Source organism: Etheostoma spectabile, chromosome 22 (assembly GCF_008692095.1).
Source record: "Etheostoma spectabile isolate EspeVRDwgs_2016 chromosome 22, UIUC_Espe_1.0, whole genome shotgun sequence".
In the NCBI taxonomy this organism is placed as follows: domain Eukaryota; kingdom Metazoa; phylum Chordata; class Actinopteri; order Perciformes; family Percidae; genus Etheostoma; species Etheostoma spectabile.
Genome location: NC_045754.1, coordinates 22,173,449 through 22,200,014, shown reverse-complemented (window position 1 = coordinate 22,200,014; position 26,566 = coordinate 22,173,449). Strand labels below are relative to the sequence as shown.

At 41.2% G+C, this 26,566-nt stretch overlaps 1 protein-coding gene across 1 annotated transcript in view; it reads left to right on the top strand.

Annotated features, from left to right (window-relative positions):
* The window catches only part of mpp7a (MAGUK p55 scaffold protein 7a), a 194,675-nt gene that overhangs the window by 49,900 nt on the left and 118,209 nt on the right, over window positions 1–26,566 (top strand). The window contains exon 3 of the mRNA XM_032504515.1: window positions 22,642–22,760. Coding sequence (XP_032360406.1) covers window positions 22,642–22,760 — 119 coding nt within the window. The remainder of the gene's footprint in view (window positions 1–22,641; window positions 22,761–26,566) is intronic.

Below are 26,566 nucleotides of genomic sequence, written 5' to 3'. Positions count from 1 at the left end.
CTCTCTCTCTCTCTCTCTCTCTCTCTCTCTCTCTCTCTCTCTCTCCTCTCTCTCTCTCTCTCTCTCTCTCTCACAGACAGACAGACATACACACAGAAGATGAAGTACTGTCCTGGTGCTTTTAACATAATGTAAAATTTATTATCATTAATTTAATTATTCTTTAGTAGTAGCTCTCCAATTTCTTTAACAGGTTTGGCAGGAGAACGTGTGTGTGGGTGTGTGTGTTATTAAAATGCTTATTACTGAGTGTTTGGAGAGCAAACACATGGGCAGAAAAACGAGGGCACATGTAAGTTCATACCATCTCTCTGTCTCTCTCTCTCTCTACTTTCTCTCTCTGTCTTGGCCCAAATAAACAACAGGCCTCTGAATTAGTTTCTAATAAATGAAACCAAAAAGTGAGAAAGTAAACTTGAAAAACAATAAAATCTTGGAAAACTGGCCTTAAAATGTGACCGTGAGGAGTGCTGGAGAGAGTGTCCTGGTGATTGGGTTACTGTAGACTCATTTCACTGTGTCTTTTAGGTTTTTCATAAATGCTTTGAAAGCAGATAAATGACTTGTCCTTAGTTGATGATGCTGGCAATGCTCTTGGTGTATGAAACATTTAGTTTGAATTAATCCAACCCCTACTCCCCAGCCTTCAAAATCCAGAAAGCCCTGCCTCCATGCTTTTTAGGACATTTTGTTGACTTCTATTTTCGGGATCTAATACACGTCTAAAGGTCCTGGCTCACAAGACCATTGGCAAATAACTGAGAACAATACCTATTTAGCTTAAGAAAATCATTGCATGAGAAGAAAAAGTGCGAAAAGCAAACAACTAAAGTCAAGAGGCCTTTCTGCTTCTTCATTTTTATCTCAAAATTGACACAGGTTCAAACTATTTTTGCGAGATACATAACTAATTTCAACATAAATCTGTCTTTTAAAAGTTAACAATAATAAAAATAAAACTGTCCTACACACTCCCTCTTTCCCTCTGCACCGTGGTTGGTGCTGCACTCAAAGGGCACCCCCTAGCAAGCTAGCTAGCTAACTAGCCAGCTGGCTGGCTGCTAAATTAGTACAATTTAACAACTTAATGTAGTTTAATTCACACACTCTTGTCACAGCATAGGTAGGTTCATTGCTATCGCCAGATGAGTGGCAACTTTGTTCAGGTCATTTTCTGTATCTAGTGTTGCATGAATGCATGGTGGAATTAGCAAGCCAGCTCGCTAGCCAGACATCCGATATTAGCTGGTTACAGCCGACTGGTTTGTCCCTCTGCTTCACTCCCTGTTGCATGGACAAGCTAGCTAGCTCGCTACCCTGCTTACCTTGTCCAACTCCCAACGTCTGCTCTCCTCCCAGCAGGGATTGACGGTAACTTTTATCCTAAGGAGCATGTGTGCTCCTAAGTTGAAAAATTTAGGAGCGCATAAAGAGGATGGATTGATGGATGGATGTCAAACTGGTAAATGGCTGTGTTACAGCAGCAAGGTACAAGGCACACCATCCATACAAAGCCCTCCAGAGGCTAACTGGCCCCTCTTTGACACACAGGGGCGGCTGTGGCTCAGTGGTAGAGCGGTTGCCTGCCAATCGGAAGGTTGGTGGTTCAATCCCTGCCCCTGCAGTCATTGTCGAAGTGTCTTTGGGCAAGACACTTAACCCCGAGTTGCTCCCGGTGCTGCGCATCGGAGTGTGAATGTGTGTGAATGTTTATCTGATGAGCAGGTGGCACCTTGTACGGCAGCCCCGGCCACAGTGTATGAATGTGTGTGAATGTATCCTGTAGATGTAAAAGCGCTTTGAGCAGTTGTTAACACTGGAAAAGCGCTATATAAATACAGCACATTTACATTTTACATTTACTCTGTCTAGCAAAACCATCTGATACATTGGAAGGAAGAAAAAAGCTAAAGTAGATTAGAATGTTATCTTGAGGGAGAGAGAGGGGTCACACACAATCACACCAGATTGGCTCCTTTGCATCAAGGTCCTGCATCAGCCTGTTGGAGTTCCAACTCGCAATAAAAACCGGCTCGCTCTACATTATTACACGGCTCCTCATACAGAGGTAACCCGCTTTTTTTTTTGTGATCAAATTTTTATTTTTATTTTCATTTTCAGAAAAAATAATAATGTAAACATAACATTCACAAAAAGTTACAAACAACACACTGGGACAAAGGAACGCGTCCCTGGGCCACAAAATCACAGAGAGGAAAAACGGGAGGGAGGTAGACAGAACAACACATGTAGAAACAGACACACACAAGACAAGGGACCAATCACACATGCAAACAAATGAAAAGGCTACAGCATTGCCTTCAAGACTCAATGCTGTGCCAAGTCTCCAAAGTCTTCCCCGGGGCTCCACCCACACGAGTCGTCGAGAGTTCCATGTACGTGACATCCAAAAAAGAAAGAATCCATGAACAAACAGATAAGTCATGAGGGGGCTTCCAACGTGTTGCAATCATCTTCTTAGCAGCTGTAAGTCCAGCAAACACAGCACGGTTTTGAGCTTTAGAGAGCTGAAAGGCTAACAGGTCATTCATAACCAAAACATTGACAGTAACAGACACAGTAACATTAATCAAGGCGGAAATATTGGATGCAATATTGTTCCAGAACTGACCAACAGGAGAGCACTCCCAGAACATATGAAGAAATGTACCTTGAGCTTGGTCAGAAAGTGCATAAAGGACTGTTAATTATTTTCATATGGTGAATTTTCAAGGGGGTGAGAAATGAATGAAACTGTAGTGAATCTGCTAATGATCTGGATTGTGAGATACTTCTGGAATGTTAGACCATATATCATGCCAGTCGAGAGCGAGGTCTAGGCCATCACGTACCCAGATCCTCTCAATATGAAGGCCAGAGTGGCAAGATATCACCAAGAACTGATAAAACCTGGATACCATACCACAGTTTTTAGGCTGCACAGTAAATTCTGAATAGGTGGATGGGCAAAGGCCTCTGCCAGGGGACAGCGAATGACTTGAGTGCCGACTTTAACTGAAGTTAAAAGAAAAAAGAGTAACGTGGTAGACTAAATGCATTTTGTAAGTTAGAAAAAGGTAACAAGTCAACCTCACCAAAAAGTTGTTCCCATTGTGGAGCTGTTATCTGCCTCCCACCAATCAGGAGTGCTGTATTATTGAATAATGGGGACAAGTGTGCCAGTTACAAGCTATATGGCAGTATGTTTCAGCTAATCTCCAAGTTTTGATAAGATGTGAGATAATAGGACCAAAGCGTAGCTGACACTGTTCGAAATATTGGCAAAGAGAACATCATGGAGTGACCAAGGCTCTGTCATAGCACTTACTTGTGTCTGTACGCCAGCAAACAGACACATCTGGACTAAACCAAGTGAGAAGGTGTCTTAACACAAAGGATTAGAAATAATGTTTAAAGTTTGGAACTGAAAGTCCACCATCCTCGCTTGCCTTTACAAATAAATTTTGATACCGCTGATTGTAATGTACGCCAGTAGCCAGCAGGAGGTGAGAGAAGTAGCATAGAGCTCATAAATTGACCCTGGGTAAAAGATTTATTTTAACCACTGAGATATGAGTTTGAATCGACATTGGGAGACCTCTCCATTTTTCCATATCTTTCAAAACAATGTTAAGAGTGACAGAATAGTTATGTTTAATGATCTGGTTTAAGCAGGGGAAGACCTCAGTGTCTAAATATTTAAACTGCTTAACAAGTGGGATGTTTGCAGAGATGGTTGACCTGCGGGCAGAATTATTTAAATGAAGTAGTGCAGACTTTGACCAGTTAATTTAAAGCCTGATAAGCTTCCATACTCCTTGCATAATGACAGAAGGTGAGAAAGAGACTAAGATGGGTTTTCTAAAAAGACCAAAACATTGTATGCAAATAGTGAGAGATGATGCTGTGTACTACAAATGCATTGATGTGATTGGCGAATGGCTTGAGCCAGCAGCTCTAGAGAGAGGACAAATAGTGCAGGACTCAAGGGGCAACCTTGGCGGGAAGATCTTGAGACTGGAAAGAAAGAGGAGGAGGTGCGTCCGGTTAAGACTCGGGCTGAAGGATTAAGAATACAAAACTTTGGTTATACCAATAAAAGTTTTACCAAAGCCCATCACCTATAAGACTGACCATAAACATGGCCACTCAAGCCTGTCAAATGCTTTCATTGCGTCAAGACAAAGAAGTGACATTGGGGTCTTACTGTCCTCCGCTGCATTAACAATGTGAAGAAGGTGTATAACATTATCTGCTGCTAGTCTCATTTTATTAATGCTGTTTGGTCAGGGTTCACTAATTTTGACATGTTGGACTCCAAACGACGGGCTAGGAGCTTTGCAAAGATTTAAATGTCAGCGTTAAGCAGGCTCAGAGGGCTATAGCTAGAACACTTATCCTTTTTCAAGAGTAAGGAAGTCAAGGCTGTGTTAATATCCCTTGAGAATTCACCCTTTTCAATAGAGAAGTTAATAATGTCAAGAAGGAAAGGGCCCACACCCTCTCTCCCTATGTGATCCACATGAGCTTTGTATGAGCACAAATATTGTTTTAAAAACAATTTTATTGATTTTATTTTATTGCTTGCTAGAGTCTATGATCAGAAATCCGTCCATGGCAACAGTCTGTTCTACAGATTTATTACACAGCTTGGTTAAATACTTGATTCTGATTGGTCACTGCATTCTGCGGCCTATTAAATCTGTGTATCATGTGGAGAGCGAGAGTGTGTCTTTAGTGTGTTTACAGTTTATGAAAGTCAATTGTTTTTTTTGTTTCTTTTGGCCTAAAGGTGCCTTTTTAAGCGTTCGGTTGTACTAAAAGACACTCTTAGGCAGGGCATCTCAGAGTCCGGACCAAGGTCTGCATCCAGACCAAAAGCCAAGTAAATCCGAAAACCCAGCCCACGTGTTATGAATACAAAACATTATGTGTAACGTTTTCTATTTTGTAATACATTTTTTATTGATCAATTAATTGTTAATGACATTGAATATACAGTAATGGTGTAACGTACCTGCGGGGTCTTAAAGAAATAAAAAAAAAAGTCTTAAATTACATTTTCTAAAAATAAGGCCTTAAGAGTATTGCATTTTGATAAAAAAAATACGTAACGCTATAAATAAATATACTTTAGCTTGTTGCCTCAAAAGGAGCATGTGTCTGAAGTAGGGCGGGGCCAATTACCAATCCTGGCTGATTAATGGGCCGTTTTTTGGCAGTTTGCAGATTATCTGTATCCGTGGTTTATTTGCCTGATACCCGGTAAAATTCATTGATTAAAAAGTGAGCTACTTTGGCTCGGCTACAGCTCTTTGTCTGTCCCTCTGTTTGACTCACCACTGAGTCTGACTTAACGTCCCGCCCACAACACTATCTGACTATGTTTTACTGTGTGTATTATGTTAAACGTTTCTAATTTATTAAATAATTGCTTAAAGCATCTAAACAAAGTATTGTGTTGGAGTTTGTAACATTCCAAAATCTTAATTTTGACTTAAAGATTTTCACTTTAAATGCACATTGGTTCCAAAAATCAGTTATCGGATTCATTATCTACTAATAACCTGTATTGCTATCGGCAGAAAGAAAAACCGGTCGATCCGTAGTCTGAAGGTCTTGCCAGAGATGTGGACAAATTGGTGAATGAGGCTATGGGCAGTGGTGCTGAGGTTACCACTTCACGCTGATTGGTAAGGGATGTAGCAAGACTATGGCGCCTCTGGAGCTTGTTTAAGTCACAGTTAGTCAGGGCAATGCTGATAAAGCGGTTACAACAGTGTTTTCAAAACACCACACAGACAATGCTCACTGCAAGGTAATGTAATGGCGAGGCGTATATTTATAATATATATGGACGCCTGCTCTACCAGGTGAGCTACCCAATCGGCCAAAGACGACAAATTAATTCAAAAATGTTGTCAAGTTTATGGAAACTTCTAAATGGCGCATCTCCAAAAAACAGAACGCGTGAAAATACCCTAACGTAAGGTATTCACAAATTGGCTCTTAAAGAAATTTTACCGTACACACACATCTATTTTTAGCCGCAAATGCTAGTGGTACGCTAGAACTGTGTAACCAGCTAAGTAGCGGACGGTTGAATATTTTCACTACTAGAATGAAGCAACTGAAGACCAACTAATTATCTTGATTCAGAGCAAACGTGGGTGAACGTGCGTGCTAGATGGCCGTTGACTGTAGTCCTTGCAGTGTGTTCAAGTGCCATTTTATGTAAGACACAGGAGGCGTGAGGCGACGCAACTGTTGGCCTTCGTCAACACTAGTTCTTTGGTCTTAAAAAAGCTATGCAGCTGCGCTCTAGGTCTTTTCTGCAGCTGGTGTTTTGTCATTTCTCCTCCTGTTCAGCCGTGATGGAGTTTTGTTGTGGGCTCAGTCTGGGACAGATAACTGTTACGCCTCCGCTAAGTTTGGCTCGGCTCATCTCAGTTTATATCAGCTCCCACTCTGGGATCTTCAGACAGACAAATCCAGCCCACTCCTCTGTCTGCTACACACCATCATTTATCTCCCTGCTGAGCTCCAAGGTTAAGTTTCAAAAAGTTTGTATTTGGTTTACACTGTGATGTTCGTGTTTTTCGTTTGTGGTTTTGCTGCATTTGTATTGTGACCTACTGCAACGTGAATGGTGTAGGTGGAGAGAGCAAGCAGTTAGCCGGTTAACTTAAAAAGTCAACAGACAACTGATTGGAGATTCTATATTTTATTCTACAACATTGACCAGGTGGCAGTGGCCAGGTCTCCACAGCCAGTGACGGGCTGGCCATCTGGAATTTGGGCAAATGTCAGAAGTGCATGGACCCCTATGGGCCACTGCTGATAATTTGTCTTTGGTTGATTTTGATAAGTTGTTTTATGCATGCAGCCACAAATATTCAAGATTGTGCTACAGCGAGGTGTGTGGTAAGATTCACTCGGAAGGCAGAGTTCCTAATTTCCAAGCTAGGGTATTGACAAAAATAGGGCCGGTATGTGGCAAATGCCACAGCCATTTTTTGATTCCAGTCCGTCACTGTTCACGGCGCTATATTTACCTATCATACATAAGCAGTAAAACAAAGCAGAACCTGCACCAACTTGTTAATGAAGTCTCTCTCGAAGTGTGTCGGTTCGAGGAGACAAGACTGCAGCGCTCTAGTACACAAAGGAAGGCACCATCTTTGTGGTCTGTTATGCTACAAAAATCTTCTACCTGCCCTTACGGCATCATAGGAGGCACAATCAACCTCTGTGACAAACTGCTGTCTCCATGCTAAAGAGACTCATTAACATGTACAGAGACACAATAATACTAATCTGGAAAATGTTGAATTTCAAAATGAACTTTTTTGACAACGTTGGCAAAGTCTGTCATTTTTTCATGCTATTGAAATTCTGCATACAGCTCAGAATGTCTAAAAATGTCTCTGTATGCAGTGATGCGTGGGACTTGGAGTCAGTTTAGTAATAAGTTGCCCCATGACTTGATGAGGGTTGTACAGTAATAGCATCTCGCTGTCTGCAGATGAGTTTTTTTTTCAGTCGAAACCCTCAGACATACAACATCTGGTTTATGCCATTCAGAGTTCAGTAAGCCTCCTGGAGTGAGAGTGGGTGTTTGATCGTTGTAGCCCTATTTCCTCCCTGCTTCTGCAGTTATGTGATTGCAGTTTTGTAGTAGAATAGGTCATTTAAGGGGGAGAGGTAGAATGGGGTGATAGTGGCGATTTAGAGCCGGAGACATTACAACGAAAATCTAGAAATAAATCTCTTTTGTTTAATAGTGGGCAATAACTTGCTATCTCTAGTTTCACATATGTTTGTATTTCAGATATGCCTAATACAAGATTTGCGTTCTCACTATTTCAAAAAGTCAGTGTTCAAATTTATATTAAAACTTTTAAGTTGTGGATCCAGTTCTGTCTTAAAAAGCTTCTACTGAAACAATGCCAATGGGCTGCATATCCTTGCAAATGAACCTTACTTTCCTATCGGTGATAGCATTTTTACAAGCTTTTAGGAGGATGAGTGTGGCAAAAAAGTAGGTACACTAGTGTTAATTTTGTCACCTATTTTTAATTTAATCTCAGTCTTATTCTTGTGAAAATCCCGTGTTTAGTCATATTTAGTCATTCACATATGTTTTTTTCTTAGTCAAGTTATAGTCGACTAAAAGTCTTGTCGTTTTAGTCTAGTTTTAGTCAAAAGAGAGCTCAGGTATCTTAGTCAAGTTTTAGTCAAAACATTTTAGTTTTTAAATAAATTATTTCTGAGATCATTTCTGATAACCATCATAATTACTTGACAATATACAGTTGAATGATTTTTGTTAAATGCAACTTTGTAAACGTGTCTGGTTTTATATCGAGCCTCTTCCTTCATGCAAATAATCATATACAGACACATGTTAGATAAGGACCAGGGCTCCTGGGCTCTGCAGCACCTTGTTTAACAGAACACATGTTAGATAAGAGCCAGGGCTCCTAGGCTCTACAACACCTTGTTTAACAGAACACATGTTAGATAAGAATCAGGGCTCCTGGGCTCTAAAGCACCTTGTTTCACAGACACCTGTTAGATAAGAGCCAGGGCTCCTGGGCTCTACAGCACCTTGTTTCACAGACACATGTTAGATAAGAGCCAGGGCTCCTGGGCTCTACAGCACCTTGTTTCACAGACACATGTTAGATAAGAGCCAGGGCTCCTGGGCTCTACAGCACCTTGTTTCAAAGAAACATGTTAGATAAGAGCCAGGGGTTCTGGGCTCTACAACACCTTGTTCCACAGACACATGTTAGATAAGCACTAGGGCTCCTGGACTCTACAGCACCTTGTAGCACATCGCTACCTGCATGTGTGACGGTTAGATGAAAAGAAGGGGACACGCCAAGCTGTACCTGATTGAACCGCACTTAGTGGGGGAAATAATACTGGGAACCTAGCAATTGGCCTGTTTGGAACAGGCAAAAACGGGCACTGCACTAGTTCTATCTCATGACGAATATGAAGAAAGATTTTTATCTTAGTTTTTATTTTATGCAAAACATTTTAGCTTAGTTTTTTTCCGTCAACAATACTGTATCTTAATTTAGTCTTAGTCAGCGTTTTTGGACATTGGTTGAGTCTTGTCATCTAAATCGTCATCTTCATCATGGAAAAAAGGTCGTTGACGAACATATTTAGTCTTGTCTCGTCTGACGAAATTAGTGCTAGTACAAGTAGTGTACACTGCTTCTCAGATGCTTCAGTGTTGTGAATATCAGAAAAGCTTTGCTCACAAGTGTCCTCCATTGTCATTTATTAGCTTAGTTTACTGATAGGTCAGTAGGACGTGCAATAGTTTAAGCTTATTGTGAATTTTATAAGCGCCCTCTGCTAGATCACAAGAAAAACCCCATCAAATGGTCTGTTGCTCTTACATCATCTACTATTTCCATTTGAATATTTTCAAGTTTTATAAGTTTGTACAAAAACCTAGTACCTAGTGTGCATTAGGAGTGTGAATCTTCACTGGTCTCACGATTAGATTACGAATATCCTGTCGACGATCCGATCCGATATTCAGAGGCATCAGGATGCGACACCTCCTCAATATTATTTATTGCTACACATGGTTTTCATCAACAAATTCTAGCAGTCAAATATATATATACATATGGACTCCCTATTTTATATTATCTGACTTCATGAATGTAGCAGAGTCTGAACACAGCAGATTGGAAACCAGAAAATCAACAACTAACATATGCAACAACTGATTATGGTCTGTCACTGTATCGATGCAGAATCTTCCACGTCCACATCGCTATGCGTCGATGTAATGATTAATTTCAACACCCCTAGTCTGCATACAAACTTAAAACATAATATTATTCCAGTGGAGCGCAACTGACAAATTGGCCGTACAGATATAACGGCTGATGTTAATTTACCGCAGATTAATCTGTATCAGCGTTTATGTCAGTGGATAAGTTAAAAGAATATACAGTATAGAAACAAGATGTTTAAGGTCATTTACAAACCGGTGACGTCATTGCATAGTTTTACAATTTGTAGTTATTTTCTAAGAAAGCTGACATTCAGTTTGTTAAACTAAACACTCAAGACCATACATGAAATCTATTTTATTTATTGAGAGACAGATAAACTGTGGCCATCACTTCTCTTGTCCCTTCTACGTGATTTGGTAAACAAGACACTTATTGGTGTAATTCATTAATTTGCTGTGGTTGGAAATTGGTTGGTTTTGACTGACAGGCTTGCCCAATTCTGCTGCAGAGTCTACCGCTTGCTGACAAGCCCCCCATGTGCCATAACAGTCTCGGCATGGTGCCCCTTAAACCGTACACCCGAGACCAGCCTAATTCCTTGTGCACACACTCTCGAACAGGCACTTCAAAAGACCCCAATGCCCTTTTATTAACCTTATTAAAGTTAACAGTGTTATTCCAAGCCGTACCTGCGTGTACTATCAAGGTTTACGGCCCCCGCACAGCATTTAAAGATAAGGGTGGTTCAGCCATGCACAGCTGCGGAGGAGGTGGGCGACGCTCGCACTAAAGATTACACATGGAAATCTTGCAATGGGACAACGCTTTTACCAGATAGGCTAATAACTTACTGGCTGCATGTGTGCATGTTTGTGCGGGAGCGATTGATGAGCGATTCCAGGCATTTTATCCTCTCCAATCTTTCCCTGTTGGAAAAAGCTGATGGCTCTATAGCGAGGCACTTTGCAACTTTCCTGCATTCTTGCTTCCACATACACATGCTCCTGTGAATGACAAATGCGTACATGCAAACACAAATCTCTAAATCAAATGAGCGATATGAGAAGAAAATGGCCATCTGGTTTTCGTCTTTGTCAAGGTAAACAGTACATTTTTTCATCCTGATGTCAAGAATCCAGAGCATCTGGGCTTGGCTGTCATCAACATCAGACATAGGGAGGACTTTGGGGGGGGGGTGATGATCCTCTGGGAGCTTCCAGCCATTTGTCGTGGTCCTCAGCCGGTAGCCAGCTCTGTGCCACAGTGAAACAGTACCGAAACACAAGGATTTGTTGCAACTGGAAGAGCTCCCTGTTTCCAGTTACATCAGAAGTAAAATTTCCACATCATTCTAGAAAAAAAACTAAAAGAACAGTCAAAGCAAGCAGATGTAAAAGAAAGAAATCAAGTGAGTGTGACTGAGAGTGAGGAATGATGACTTTTATCTGTTTGAATACAAAGAATTCTTACTCTTTTTGTTGACGTAGGATGACATCCTCCACTGTTCCCATCCAAAGCACACAGGCTACTAAATCGGTCATTGGCAGGCAGGACATGCTCACTTGCATTAAGAAAGAACCTGAAAACTGCTTTACAGACCATGTGTTCTCTTAGACAACCAGGCAATGTGATGTTGAGTAATAGCTTGCAACTTTGAGAGTGACACGGCGAAAGATTTAGAGTAAATTTAAAGCACAAATTTGCTGCTATTAATGTATGATCAAAATGAAGCTTTTTGGGTGATATTGATATGTCTGCCTCTGATTTGAAATAAGTAGCTTGCCACAGCTTCGGACAGAACATGAAGGCCTATGCCAGTGAGTCTGCTGCTGTTTCATTGCCACAATAAGCAGAGGTGGCAGGTCATTCGGATGTGGCTAGCTTGTTGTGGCTTCTGTGTTTTGTCTACCATGTTAGGGTAAATCTAAGGTTAGCCAAACAGCAACCCTTCATCTCCATCTTGGGAAAGAGAAGTTCTGGATGGCCACTACCAAACTTAGCCTTCCCACAGAAATCAGAGGCAGACATCTCAGCATCCAACAAACAGTAGACTGGCACTCTGCTGTATTCTCCATCTTCCACATCTCATATATCTGTCTTTATCCATGATACTGTCTCTGTCATCATCTTTTTGTCTGCCCAGATATTCTGAATCCTTCGTCTTTCCTCTATGTTTAATTTCTCTTCCTATCTGTCTTTCCTTACAGTATATATCGTTTGTGAAGTTTAACCACACAGATCTGGACTAGATACCAAGTTCCCAATAAATTACTTCACTCCAGCCGTAGTGCAGGTGCTTCTACTTAAGCCTCACTTGTCTGCAGTGTGATTGTTAAAACTGTTGTAGCTGAAAACACTGCTAGCTCTTCATGGTGCTGACGGATCCTGCAGACTATATGCATTCAATTATGTTGATTAGACTTGTACTTTTGTCCTGAGCTCTGTTTTCAATGTGCTGACAGCCCTTTGAAGTCTAAAGGTGTGACGAAGCATGGAGCAGAGGATGGGTGAGGCACTTGCTATGTAATTTTTGATGGCATGTTGAAAATAAGATGAAATAAAGTAAATCCTTTTTGAAAAGCTTGGCCTGTCCTGGCTCTGAAAAGCAACTTTGATAAGGTCCTGCAACCTAGATTATTTTTGCTTCCCCTGAATGAAGCATGAGCTCAGCAAGGGCCACGGATTCTTTATAGGCCCTGAAATGACACACATCCAGAGTTCAGCCTGCGGTAGTGAAACAGTCGATATATGATCGGAGTGATGGTTGATTGCACCTGGACCGGCCCACTGTACTTGCTGAAGTCATTTTCCATGCCGTGGAGCCCTAACTAACATCTTGCAAAAGCCACTTGCTCTTTTTTTCCCTCCCAAACGATGGAGTTATTCAGAGACTGTGACACTGAAATATCATTGAAGATGGTATTGGACGGCTCAGTCCGCTGACCTTTTTTAATGTGGAGAATTGGTTCGGTCTTAGTAACTGGTAATGGGAGGCTTGTGGACTTGAATGGAGCCTGGAATCCCGCGGTGGACTTCATGGGCCACCTCTTTACATGCTCTATGATCTAACACTGTCATTTCCCAAGTAGAACGCTGCTGGACTTTTATAAGTTGTGTTTAAAGATCACAACGTCAGCTCAACTAATAGAGCTTTTAATACTATATCATTTCTGGTAGGTGATGCTGCAACAGTCATATGGTCCCTTAATCCTGGCAAGCAATGCCTTGCTATTCCATGCTCCTGCATGCTACTTTAGTAGAAAAAAAGGTTTTTAAGTGGTCAGGCGCTGGTAGTCTTTAGGACAGAACAGAAGCTGTATGGCGGCAGTGGGCTGATGACAAGTCCGGTGTTGGCTGTGAACAAGGCCCTGAACACTTTTCCTGTAGTTTGGCATCCTAATTCAGGTTAAATCCATCTTCCCACCCACTGTCTGCGTTGGGTTTCTCCCTTTGGATGAAAACGTCTTTGACATTAGTGCAGGATACATCATTGCTGTAATTATAATTTCTGGCTGTTGCATAAAGCCATCACTCTTTTCATTGTGTTTCCTTGTCTTTAGTGTCATCATTCTTCTTCTGACTACACACATGCTTTAATTAGATGTTATTTATGTGTATCTCAGATGTTGTGTTCCTTCACTGATTCTTGCTTCAATTGCTTTTCCTTTGCTCTCTGTCTTTCTTTGCTATGCTTGAGGCAGCCTTTCCTCCTTTCTCAGATAGATAATAAGGAGATAAAGCAAGACTTAAATGGATTAGGCCACACAGTCTGCAGCTGCATTTTTTTTTTTGTTCAAATTGCCCTTTCATCATCATACTATACTATGTCAATCAACTCCTCTCAGAAGCTATGCCCGCACCTCTGTTCCCTGCCGCTAAATACCCAAATCCCCAGTTAGGCTATATCTGCTGAGGACTTGGAGTAACTGCAAAGCGGCATTTAACCAGGGTTTAAAGTGGGTGATCCAGAGCCGCTCCAGCACCTGTGATTAATAAGGAAATTAATCTAATCATACATCAGTGTTTCATTCGCGCAGCACCCATAGTCTACAAGTAGCAATTTTCTGTGTCTGTATAAACGCAGGACAGTCCACTGTCTGGGCTTAGTTTACATGTCTGTAACAGTAGGACAGTTGAGTTATCTTAACTGCTAATATCAATTAAACAGGTGAAGGGTTGGTAGGCATCTGTTTTTCATCAGGTAATCATAAGATATATCAGGTAAATGGTTGTGCCAAGGCTAGGTTAACTGACACGTCAAAAATAATCTGATATCATATTTGACACAGGAATAAGCCTACATTAAAAAGCTGACAAATGCAGGGAGCAAATATTTTATGTAAAAGTAAATAATAAAAGTAGACTAAAATGTAATAATACATCAACTAAAACTGTACTTAAACGTTTTGGGTTGTCAATGTTGGTATTGGCAGTGGTAGATAAAATACTTAAACCTTGTGTTGTCTTTCTGTCAAAATTGAAAATCAACACTTTTGTTGAGGCTTTTTAATCATAGTTTTTAACTTTTTCTTATGTTTTTGTCCCTTTTTCAACGTTTGTCACTTTTTTTTACTTTTAACACAACGGAACACTAACTTATTAACTCTAGTTTTACAGTTACTTTTGGAATTAATGGTCAAGAAACCTCACTATTAGGAAATTATACCTAATGTTTGAGTTAGAAAAGCAGAAATTAGGAATTATTTAGACTAAAATGAAAAGAATGTATGTTGATGGATAATCACAGACTGGAATATGTCAACATTTACTTAATACTATTTCGAAACTACTTCAACTTGTTTTTTCAAATGCTAGAAAATTGAATAAGACACCCTTAAACATTTTATTTGAAGTACAACTATTAAGCACAAGTCCTGCATTTAAATGTTTACTTCAAGGGACTAGTGAAAGAGAGACACTATTAGCACAATGATTAAAATTGACTTTATGTCTTTTCAAGGTGGAACTTTCAACTCTAATATAATGCTGGATAAAAATACAATGCATCGTATTTTTCTTGTTATATTTTACGTGTAAATGCTGAATCTCCAATGTAACCAGTAACCTTTACTTTCAGTTAAATGCAGTAAAACAGTGTTTTCCTCTGAAGTAGAAGTACACAGTAAGTCAGTAGTACACAGCTGAGTTGCTTTTGGGGGCTTCTGTAAGTTCTTTCGGGGTAGAGTGCTAAAAGCAGCAATAGCACAGGCCAAGCGTTTCAAATGGGCACTGCACTGGTGTTCACAGTTCAATGTTTGATATACTGACCTGCTAAGAAAGCTCCCACATGTTGTCACAATTCTCTTCCCCCAGCAGTCTGGTGAGCCTCACAAACCATTGTGCCTCTCTACACGTTCCTGAAAGATATATGAGGGAGGTCAATAACTCATTCCGCAACTTGGAGAAAGTGCAGGGGGAGGAAATTGAGTCAAAACCAAACGTTCATTTCCTGTATTCGAAAAAGTTAATTTTCACCAGCCACACAGTTTCTCTTTCTGTATGTAGTTCAGTTACTAGATGGACGGGGGGTCCCACAGTATCTGTGCTGTACATTCCAACATGTAAAGTTATGGAAAGACTGATAAATTTGTCCCCTAGCAGCCCATGTGGCCAAGTGTGGCGTGTAAGTAAATTGTGTCAAAGTTACAATATCATGTCAAGGGTCATATTTTACACCCATGCAAACTCTGTGTAGTTAGATCAATCCTTGCAATCCCATCTTGCACTGCTCTAGAAAAAAACCTGAGGTTGTTGACCTCTGTCACTAGCAATTTGACGTGTATCATGTTTAATGCATTTCATTGTCTGGGATTGTTTTGTGTGTGTTTTACATAAAAAGGTTCTGAAAGGGTCTTTTTCTTAACCGCTGTGGAGGTGTGGGCGTGAGAGGGGAAGTGCTGTTTGGCAGTTAAAGTGGTCACTTCCTCCGTACGGGATGCTTCAGAGGCCCTGGCCTCTCTGATTTCTCTGAAGACTGTTTTGGCCATCCTGCACAACATCATGCTGGTCTTCAGGAGCTCTGGGCTGGATTGGTCTAGAACTAGCCACAACAGAAACTAGTGGTCCACTACAACACACTGCCAGGTCTGCTACACACTAACCGCACGAGAGGGTCCAGAATAGTCTGGCCAAAACAAATCAAATGAAGCCAGACCAGCCCTGCAAGAAAGAAGTTGGTCCACCCTTTTACTAGTAAAGGGTGGGCGCTATCTTGTTCCCTTTCTCCCCCCCCACACCTCATTTTTGTCTCTCAATGTCTGTGCTGGGCAAAGTTTATGATGTTACATGTGTCTATACATCTGGCCCTGGATTAAGTTCTCTCTCCACTTTTTATAGTGTCCACACACAGTGATTTTACCACCACTGTGGTTGTTCTCTGGCTCATTTCCTTTTTCTCTCAATTCGTCTCCATTTCTCCTTGCTTGTCCACCCATACATTCTTATATTTAATTTCAGCTTTGTAGAGTCCTTGTTTAGCTCTTGGCTCCTCTACGGCTGTTTCTGTTGTTGGTTGGAACTGGGTTTTCTCTGGTTCACAGGGTTCAGCCTGACACAGTGACCCCAGAAGGCGAGCAGAGTGGTAGCTTGTCTTTTTGTCTTTTTTCCCCCCATTACTTTAATATTTCTGATCGCCTACTTGGGTTGATGTATTTCACATAATGTGCTATAGGCATACAACACATATCCTTTAGGTTTTTCCAGCATGAAGAGGGAGGAATTGTTGTCAGAAGGTATAAAGAATTGAAAAGAAAGAATTGAATCACTGAGAGTGTAGACAGGAGGGAAGACTTCACACCTGGGGAGAATAATGCTTAGGGACTCTCATTCTCTCCTTCCCTCCCTTGCGCCCTTCATCCCCTCTTACTGGTATCTCAGCGCTGCCAATTGTAATGACATTACCATATCTCTTCCCCACCACTCTCGCCGCCCTTCCTACACCCCTCACCTCATCCCATGTCTCTTTAAATCTGATTTTAATATAGTATGTGAGATGTTCTGCTGGGAGTTCCAAGTTGTAAATGACTGAGGGAGCCAGCTGGTCAGGCAGGCTTGTGTTAGCTAAAAAGCTAGAAGGGTTCTGGTAATGAGGACCGCAGAACCAAGCATTGGATGACCACATACCAGGGACAATATCACACACCAAGCTTGAGTAAAACCATAGGGTCTCTATAATGACTGGTGCACATGTGTTGTGTATAAAACCTCTGTCTTGTTCAATGGCTTTTTCTCTCCTTGTTTCCTCAGCAGAACTGTTGTGAGATATGAGGCGCTAACACTACGCATGTAGTGAATCCATGTTGTGAGCTGAAGAACAGGGCAGGATATAATTTTGATATATCCTGTGTGTCTGCTCAAAGATCTCTAAAACCCCAAATAACCCCCAAATGGAAAGCAGAGGGTTGAGTGTGGCAGATGACACTCCATCTATCTGACTGCCCAGCAGCAGCACGTCATGAGCTAAGTTAGTCAGTCGTGGCTCTCCCGCCAAGTGGTCTGAGCTGCCAGCACACACTTGCTCTTACCCAGTCAGAGAGCCCGCCACTTCAGTCATTCATCAAGCCAAAGACGTCAACCATTGTTGTCAATCAATCGTTTTCAGCTTCAAATTCCTCCAGTGTGGTGCTTTTTTTCTCTACCTCCTTCCTCTCTATTGCTCTGATGAAAGACACTCTCAGAGACGTAGCCAAGCCACTCAAGTTTGTCTTGACATTATGATGGCTCCGCCATGAATGTGCTTAGAGTTTCTGATAAGTAGTAGTTCATTGGGTTTTGACTGCTGTGTCAGAGAGTCTAGAGGGCTTTTCTGGTGCATTTATAAAGGGGATACATCTACACTACTTCATTTTCATTTAAATCCAAATATATTTTGCTACGTTTACGCCTCTCGTCCACACTACTCCAGCGCTTCCAAACCCTAAAACGAAGACAGTGCTGCTCCCCCTTTTGGTTTGAAAACTCCTGGATTGCTTTGTCGTCCGGACGGGCACAGACGGAGAAGATTGGAAACAACTATGCATATGTCAGTCAGGCTAGGTAGGCTTACATACCTTTCAGTAACAGTTCCACTTTGTTGTCCCTCCAGAGCAATCCCTTACTTTTGCCCATTGTTTTTCCTTTCTCCAAAGTATTTTCTGTATTTTCAGATTATTCATCTATGATTTTAACCACAGAGAAACATCAGACAATCTGTTTCCTTTTCATACCGGCACATGCATGCCCAGTGTATGCGAATGGTCATGTGATATGCGTTCTCGGATGTGTTAATATAGACAGAGATTAGTTCTGCTACTGGAGCAAAAACTCCTGTGTGGACGGAGATTGTTTTTGTCTCAAACGCTGCTTCAAAATGAAAATGTAGTTTAGCTATAGCCTTAAGCCACGTCTCCATATATATAGTACCTTTAGAACCTTAGGTAAGCCATACAGACACGGCTCCAAACACTAGATCGGGTTTGCGTTTCCACCATAGATGGTACTCTGTTTTTTAGATCGGGCTGTTACCGGATGTTAAGAACCATTGGTAGCTGTGCGCTGAGAAATAAACTGAAAAACCTTTTTACTACCACTTAAAGAGGTTCAAGGTTCAAGGAGTCTTTATTATCCCCGAGGGGCAATTTGTTGTGCAGCAGCATGTAACACACAGGTTATACAAGACAACAGCCATACATCTAGAAACAAAAAATAAATAAATACAAAGACCACACCTCACATTGACTTATTAAAACAGCCTATAGCAGCTGGGACAAAAGAGTTTTTGTGTCTGTTTGTCCCTAACTAAGGACCCTAAACCACTTTATATGCAACTCCCCTGTACACCCTACTACTAACTTACTGATTTACCTGACAGAGAACGCTGCAGATTCAGAATGTAATCACAAAATCACAACGATAAATGGGAAGTAGGCCTAATCAGACATTAGTGTCATGGACTGACGACAGTGTGCTACCCACCCGGCCTGTTATGAGAGCTAATCAGCATATATCTGTGCTCATCAACCACCAGAAACGGGGTGTGGAGAGAGAGAGGTAGAGAGAGAGAGAGGTAGAGAGAGAGAGGTAGAGAGAGAGAGAGAGAGAGAGAGAGAGAGCTATCTTGTGTCGTATAATTGTTAACAAATTTAACATTTCAGCAGAGGTGTTCATTTCCATACAGGTTTAGTGTCTTGACGGTTAACTGTGAAGTAGGGGATTTGATTTGCGGGGGTGTTTTGGCAACTGGAATGTTATTAGTTAGCAGTAGACTTAATTAACCCGGGGTGAGTTTGATTGAAAAGTGCTGTGTCTGCCCGGTTCAGCTCTGAGATTTTCTCACAATGCACGGCTCTGTTAAGGATTAATCTCAGACATAACGTTATGTTCTGCCTCTGTTTAGAAGTGGTGAATGTAGGCTACAGCTCACAGAAACTAAATGCTATATAGTGTCTGGCTTTTGTTTGATGTTTCGTGTTGGCAAATGGCTTTTTGTTGATTTTCCCTCTAGCAAAAAAAATAGACGTGTAAAGTAAGTAATGCTACTTTGCACATTTTTGTGGGTCCAAGGTGTTCACATTTTAGTCTGCACTGTGTGCAATGTGAGAGTGGGAGTGGCCAGCAGCTAGAGACAGACCAACGTTCCTGCAATTTATAGACTGATTGGATCAGTGTGCTATTCCCCAACAGAGGGGTAAAGGAAAAAAAGGACAAAATGGAGAGGTTCTGTTGGTATCATCCACAATTTTTGACAATAGAAATGAAAAGGCTTTTTATTAGTGGTGTAACAGACAATAGTTGACCCGTGGTCCGTAAAAATAAAACAGCCACATAGAATTCATCCTTAGTACTTCTGTTTGGCAAACACATGCTCTATACACCAGAAATTGATTATTGTTTGTTTTAAAGATTATTTTTTTGCTTTTATTCAATAGTACAGCTAGGTAAGAAAGGTGAGAGAGGGGGGGGAAGTCACCGGTCGGATTAGAACCCTGGACCTCTGCGTCGAGGCATTTATGTGCACCTGCTCTACCCACTGAACCAACCCGGCCACACAGAAATTGATTGTTTAAAATCCCCCTGAGGACATGTGTGCCATCTGATTAGTTAAAAAAAAGAAAATGGTTAACATTGAACTTTTCAACTGATCAAAAAGTTTGAATTTGTAGTTGCCTGATGTATTTTTTGGAGTTGTTTCTGATTGAGGGCTCCAGACTAACTTTAAAAAAAAATTAGAAGCACTGTAGCCACCAACTGAAAATTGTAGGGGCACAGGCAGAAAATATAGGAATGCACTCCTTAAATCGACCAGCAACGCAATTCTTTACATTTTACCCATTTTAACTGTATAACTGATAAATACTTAAATAAATACAGAAACTACTATGTACTGTTTTATTTTAGTTCACAGTCACATTTTAAAAGAATGATGCTTAACATATGCACTTTCAGACATGTAAACAAAGTATTAATACTGTCATTACACAACAAAACAAATGCATTAAATGTTGAGTTCAGTGGTCAATGCTCACTTTACTGTCATTGCAGCATCTGTACAAGTAAACAACTTGTGCCTCTCCCTAATTTCCTGCAAGCCACCTACACGTGATCTGTGGTCAAACCGCATAGTTTTCCTATGGGGAGACCCGTGTAGACAACTCAGAGGAAGCTCTACCCTTGTGCTCAAACTTCAACCAAAGCCAGAAGCATTAATGATGTATACCTACCTCTGTTCTCTGTGGGACCCTGGAAGGCTCTAATGGCCAACCCTTGTAGTTTTGCTAATGCCACTTCTGACTCTAACTTGTCAATTTGCTGCTGTGAAGGAAATAATGCGTCAACGATTTGTTTTGCCAAGGTTGACTTTTGAGGCGATGAGTGTGACACTACAAGAGAAAGACAAACGGGTATAGATGACATTACAATGCAGTTGACTAATCACTCATGGACCCTCTCCCTCTCACACACATTGGTCCACTCTGGAAGACTCCCTCCCTCCATGTTTTTCAACAGGAAATGAAAAATGTTGTCAAATTTGCAGGTTGAACATGTGTGGGTAGTAAAAAATAGATTAAAGATTCAAGAGGTTTAGTGTCATATGCACAGTGAAGACGAGTTACACCATGCAATGAGAAGGTTTGCTTTGCCAGTCTTCCTTACACAGCGATTAAAAAAGGAGTGTAATACAATGAAGCTAAAACAAACAAAAAGTTGTAATAAATAGTTTGAAAAGAGATTAAAAATGGATAAAGTGCACTGTGCCTTGACAGACTGTACGTGGTTTGGGAGGGGAGGATGGAGTGTGTGTGTGGGGAGATATTGCAGTGTTCTGGAGTCTAATGGCCTGTGGATAGAAGCTGTTTGTGAGTGTTGTTCTCCGTGCTTTCACACTCCTGTAGTGCCTTCCTGAGAGCAGGAGTGGGAAGAGGCTGTGTTGTGGGTGTGCGTTGACTTTAAAGGTCCCATGGCATGAAAATGGTGACATGTCCTGTAATGTCATAGTTCCATTATCTTTATTGTGACTATAATTGCCACTGTTGATCACACCCCCAACAGGCCCTGTCAGACACCGCCTACCAGGAGTCTGGGTCTGACTGAGGTTTCTCCCTAAAAGGGACTTTTTCCTCGCCACTGTTGCACTAAATGCTTGATCTTGGTGGAATTGCTAGAATTGTTGGGGCTTAGTAAATTATCGAGTGTGGTCTAGGCCTGCCCTATCTGTAAAGAGTCTTGAGATAACTTTTGTTGTGAAATTGAATTTATGATGGAAAGGCTGCTTCACAGATGAGTAGTGCAGTTTTATAACACTTTGGAGAGCTGTTGCTGTCTCCATACCATACTGTGATGGAGGTGGTGATGACACTCTCCACTACACATCTGTAGAAGTTGCAGAAGACTTTGGTGGGTCTTGCTAAATTTTGTCAGCCTCCTTAGGAAGTGCAGTCTCTGCTGGGCTTTCTTTAGGAGCTGGTGGCTGTTGTGAGACCAGGTAAGATCTTCGCTAATGTGTGTTCCGAGTAATTTAAAGGTTTTCACCCTCTCTACCTCTTTCCCAACGATTGTTGCTCCTTCCTCCCTCTTCTAGGATCGATAATCATCTCCTTGTTTTTGTCTGTATTTAAGGAGAGATTATTTTGCTAACACCAGGAAAACCTGCTTTCTATACGCAGTCTCCTCACCACCAGTGATCAGCCCAATGATCGCACACTTTCAAATGCTGGTGTCAGTCTGGGAGACTACGCATTCATAGGTGAAGAGGGTGTATAGCAGCGGACTCAGCACACAACGCTGTGGGGTCCCAGTACTTACAGGTCTGATGTCAGATGTTGTCCTGACTGACTAACTCTGACCGACTGGGGTCTGTTTGCAAGAAAGTTCAGCACCCAGTTACTTTCTAGCTCTCGCATCTCACAAAATGGTCACAAAATGCTAAAATTTGGTCGCAATCTGGGGCTCTGGACTGGGAACAGCATTGTTGCTCGAACAACAGGAAATGCTGTGACAATGGTGGGAGGTAGAGCCTGTGGGGAAATGCTTTATTACCTCTATAGGTTTCCTTTTCCTTCCAGTGACGAGCAGAAGAGTGGTGTCAGAGTGTTGTTTTGTTTTGTTTGTAGCACTTTCAGGCTTTCTGTTTGTGTTGCATCTGAGTAAAGACAAAAAACAGAGATGAAAATGACGTGTGTGTGAGAGCCATAGAAATACGTGTGTTGTCCTGCCTGTTTCTTGACTATGTATATGTTTTCCTGCACACATACAGCTCTTATGTTCTTGTATGTATTATTAAACTACAGATGTACGCACATTTGTTTCTATGCATGTGTTTTGCATGTGAATGCATGCATGCACTCATTCCTCCCACTGCCATGCCAAACCTCGGTTTCCTCTTCCTCGTCTTCAGGTCTGTACGAGCTGCTGGCGGCTCTTCCCTCCCAGCTGCAGCCCCATGTCAGCCGCCCTGAGGACAACATCTTCCTCCAGGACATGTTTGGGGAGAGAAGCCTCCACTCGCTGGTCAAGGTAAAACAAAAAGGCACCTCTTTCTTTTAGAGGTATGTGTTGTTTTGTAAGTAAGTTTAGGTAAGTTTTGCTTAGTGGTTCAGTTGAGATGATGGCCCACAAAGTATTGATACCCACGTTGCTATATCCAAGACACTGCACTTGTCAAAGTGCAAATTCATATCAAATACTTCAGTTTTTTATGAATGCATAGTATCAAACCACACAATTCCAATCACTGTTCTTGCAAATCATGTGATATTTTACCAGCATGTAGTTGTATGTTCACATTATGTTATTTAAAGTGCTCATATTATGCTCATTTTCAGGTTCATAATTGTGTTTAGAGGTTAGATCAGAATAGGTATACATGGTTTAATTTTCAAAAAACACCATATTTTTTGTTGTACTGCACATTGTTGCAGATCCTCTTGTGTGTTGAGCTCTCTGTTTTAGCTCCAGAGTGAGGAATTTCACTTCTGTTCCATCTTGTTGCACATGCGCAGTACCTAAGTGAGGACTACTAGCCAATAAGAAGCAGAGTATGAGGGCGTGCCATGCTAGCAGCTAGGCGCGCACTATAATGCACGTGACACACGTTTGTCACTGAAGTGAAGGCTGGACTACAACAGAGTTGTTTGGAGCAGTTTGTGAAAAGTGTTTTCTGTTGGAGATGGTAAGTCCCTTTGGGGTGGACTGGGGGGCTTTCTACTTTGTAAACCTATAATATGTACAAAAAAGATTTATAATATAATAAAGGAAAGGGAAAAAGCATAATATGAACACTTTAAAGAGTGACAGTGCTATAATTGTGAATAATTAAAGGTCCCATGACTTGGTGCTCTTTGGATGCTTTGTGGTCCCCTAATACTGTATCTGAAGTCTCTTTTATATAGACCTTTGTGGTCCCCTAATACTGTATCTGAAGTCTCTTTATATAGACCTTAGTGGTCCCCTAATACTGTATCTGAAGTCTCTTTTATATAGACTTTAGTGATCCCCTATTACGGTATCTGAAGTCTCTTTTATATAGACCTTTGTGGTCCCCTAATACTGTATCTGAAGTCTCTTTTATATAGACCTTAGTGGTCCCCTAATACCATATCTGAAGTCTCTTTTATATAGACCTTTGTGTCCCCTAATACTGTATCTGAAGTCTCTTTCCCAAATTCAGCCTTGGTGCAGAATTACAGCCACTAGAGCCAGTCCACAATGAGCTTTGTGTATGTGCCATTTCTGTGGCTTTTGAGGAGGAGAGAGCGGGGGTGGCATGGTGGAGGCTGGGGGTGTGACCTTGACCAGCTGCCACTTTGCTCGTTTAAAAGCCATGATGTCGCTCTCTCGTGGATGGGCCAAATTCTCTGGGCAGGCAGAGCAGAGAAAGGGGCGGTAACCTTGCCGCTTAAGACATCATAAAGGGAAAAATTCCAGCTTGGCCCATCTGAGCTTACTTTTTATCAAAGGCAGATCAGGATACCCAGGGCTTGGTTTACACCTATCACCATTTCTAGTCACTGGGGAACCATAGACGCGCATATTAATATTAATTTAAAAAAAACCTCATAAAGTGTAATGTTCATTCCATGGGACCTCTGCATATTTTTTACACAACTGACAAAGGCCCCTTAATATGTTCTGAGATTACGTTATGGACCATTTTGACAAAAAGGAACACTTAGGTCGCTTTAGATAAGAAGACATAATTTGTCTTGCTTTTTAAATCTTAACATAGCCTAAGCTATGAAATATTAGATAGTGGTAGAAATGGTCACAGCCTCAGGCCAGACAGACAATATTGTCTGTATATGTATCACCGGATCTCCTTCAAATCTACGTTTGAGTCTAGGTTACCCAACTTTACGTACACATCCTTCCTCTCATGGGATGGGACATAATCCAAATTCTTTCTCCCCCCAACCCCTGATCCAACCTCGCCTACCTACATCAAAACATACCTTTGTGCAAAACGGTTTTATTCAACCCCCTTCTGTGCAGTCTAATTCATACATTACTAAGTTTATTGTCATTCCAATAGTCTATCCACCCAGATCTTCTTACTCCCCCTTCTGCCAGCATGAATCTGCCTGTGGTCTGGTTACTGCCTGATAAACTAGATAGCTGCAGAGTTTGGACAGAAGATGAGCACACTGGATATCTTTTACAAGCTAGCAGACAGACGGAGGTAATTAATATAAAACATACTGTCTGTCTTTTTTAACCTCTTCTTCAGTTGGGATTCTCTGCAATTGGCAGTCAATCTCTTCTTTCTCGAAAAGGGAACAGGAGGTCTTTTGTACTTGTTTGTCATCACTATTCAACCAGCAAATACATGTAACAACTGCTTCGCCTCTTTCTCTAGTTCACTGATGTGACTGAGAATTCTTTATTAGTCTATTTATTAAGAAAATTCTAATTGTTAGAGTTACATTTGATTATATCCTTTGTACTGTAAATGGTCTACATTTTGAAAGAATGCCCCACACTGTACTCATGTGTTGGCATAATATATTTCACCTTGGTGGTATCTCTTTTTTCCAGCCAGAATCATTATGTCACAGAAACTATTGAGAGAGAAAACTTGACATCATTTTCAACCCTTTCTTTAAAATAAATCTTTTCTGTGTAAGCATGTTTGCTTAGGATCCAGGGTTGTTATCTGCCAATGTGAACATGTAAAAGTGCCTTAATTATGGCATACCTCAGACGAATGAAGCAAAACCCCGATGTCGGGGCTTGAGGAAACCAAAAGGGTTTCATTTGATGCCTGGATTGTTATGGATGGCCAAAGACTAAGGCCTCTTGAACATGGATAATGATGGGCTGGGCCGGCCCATGTTCAGGGTTTATTCTTGCTGGCCCCAAAGAAAACACTGCATAGTGTGGGGCAGATAGAATGATGCTAATGAAGGTGGCATTATGTTTCTGTGATATTTAGCCAGACATATGGGTGGAGCGCCCAATTCACCTAGCCCTCAAACCACCATGATTATACCTAGCTAAGCTTTCAAGAGGAACTCATAGGGAGTGTCAGCGGAGTCAAGACAATTTTACCTAGAGTGCAAAAAAGCTTTGCACCAACTGCAAGAGGAATTTGTACATACATTGTCAACCGAATGAGAATTTTCCTCTGCAATGTTCCCAATACAAAAGTAATTGTGTAATCTTGATTACACAAAAATTATGAAAAAGGCCTATAGAGGATAAGATGGACCACAAGATCAACAGGCAGATGAGTGCAGTATAGGCCGAAATTAGGCATTGTACTGGACTGCTGTGGTGGGAAAGGGAGCTAAGCAAGAAGGGTAAGCTCTTTGCATGGTGTTTTTGGGCTCACCTTTAGGGTTAAGATTGAACTGCTGCTCTTTTGCACTAAGAACCAACGTCCAGTCTGTCAGTCTGTCACAAGGGCATAGGGTAGGGGATTTTATGTCATGTCCATTTCACCTACAACCTGTTTAGTTATGTCATAGCAGCACCCTCTTAACACGTGCATCTGTTATTTATCGGTCTTCGGTTATGTTTCTCACGTGTTCATTGTGTATCTTCATTCACGTAATGTTAACTGACACATTTTATGTTCCACTGCTCATTTCAAAAACCAAACGGTCACTGTTACACAAAACATCATACATCATTATGTGTGAGTGCATGTTAGGTGAGTTTGTGCTATTTTGCTGTACTGTATGATAATCAATGCAATGTCAACGCAATGTTATACCTAAACTGCAAATTATTCTTACCAAGATAAATTAAACTTAGATTTAGAAGTATAGAAGTTTAGATAATTTATCTTGTTCTAAGAGTGAATTTCTTATTTTAAGTTTTCA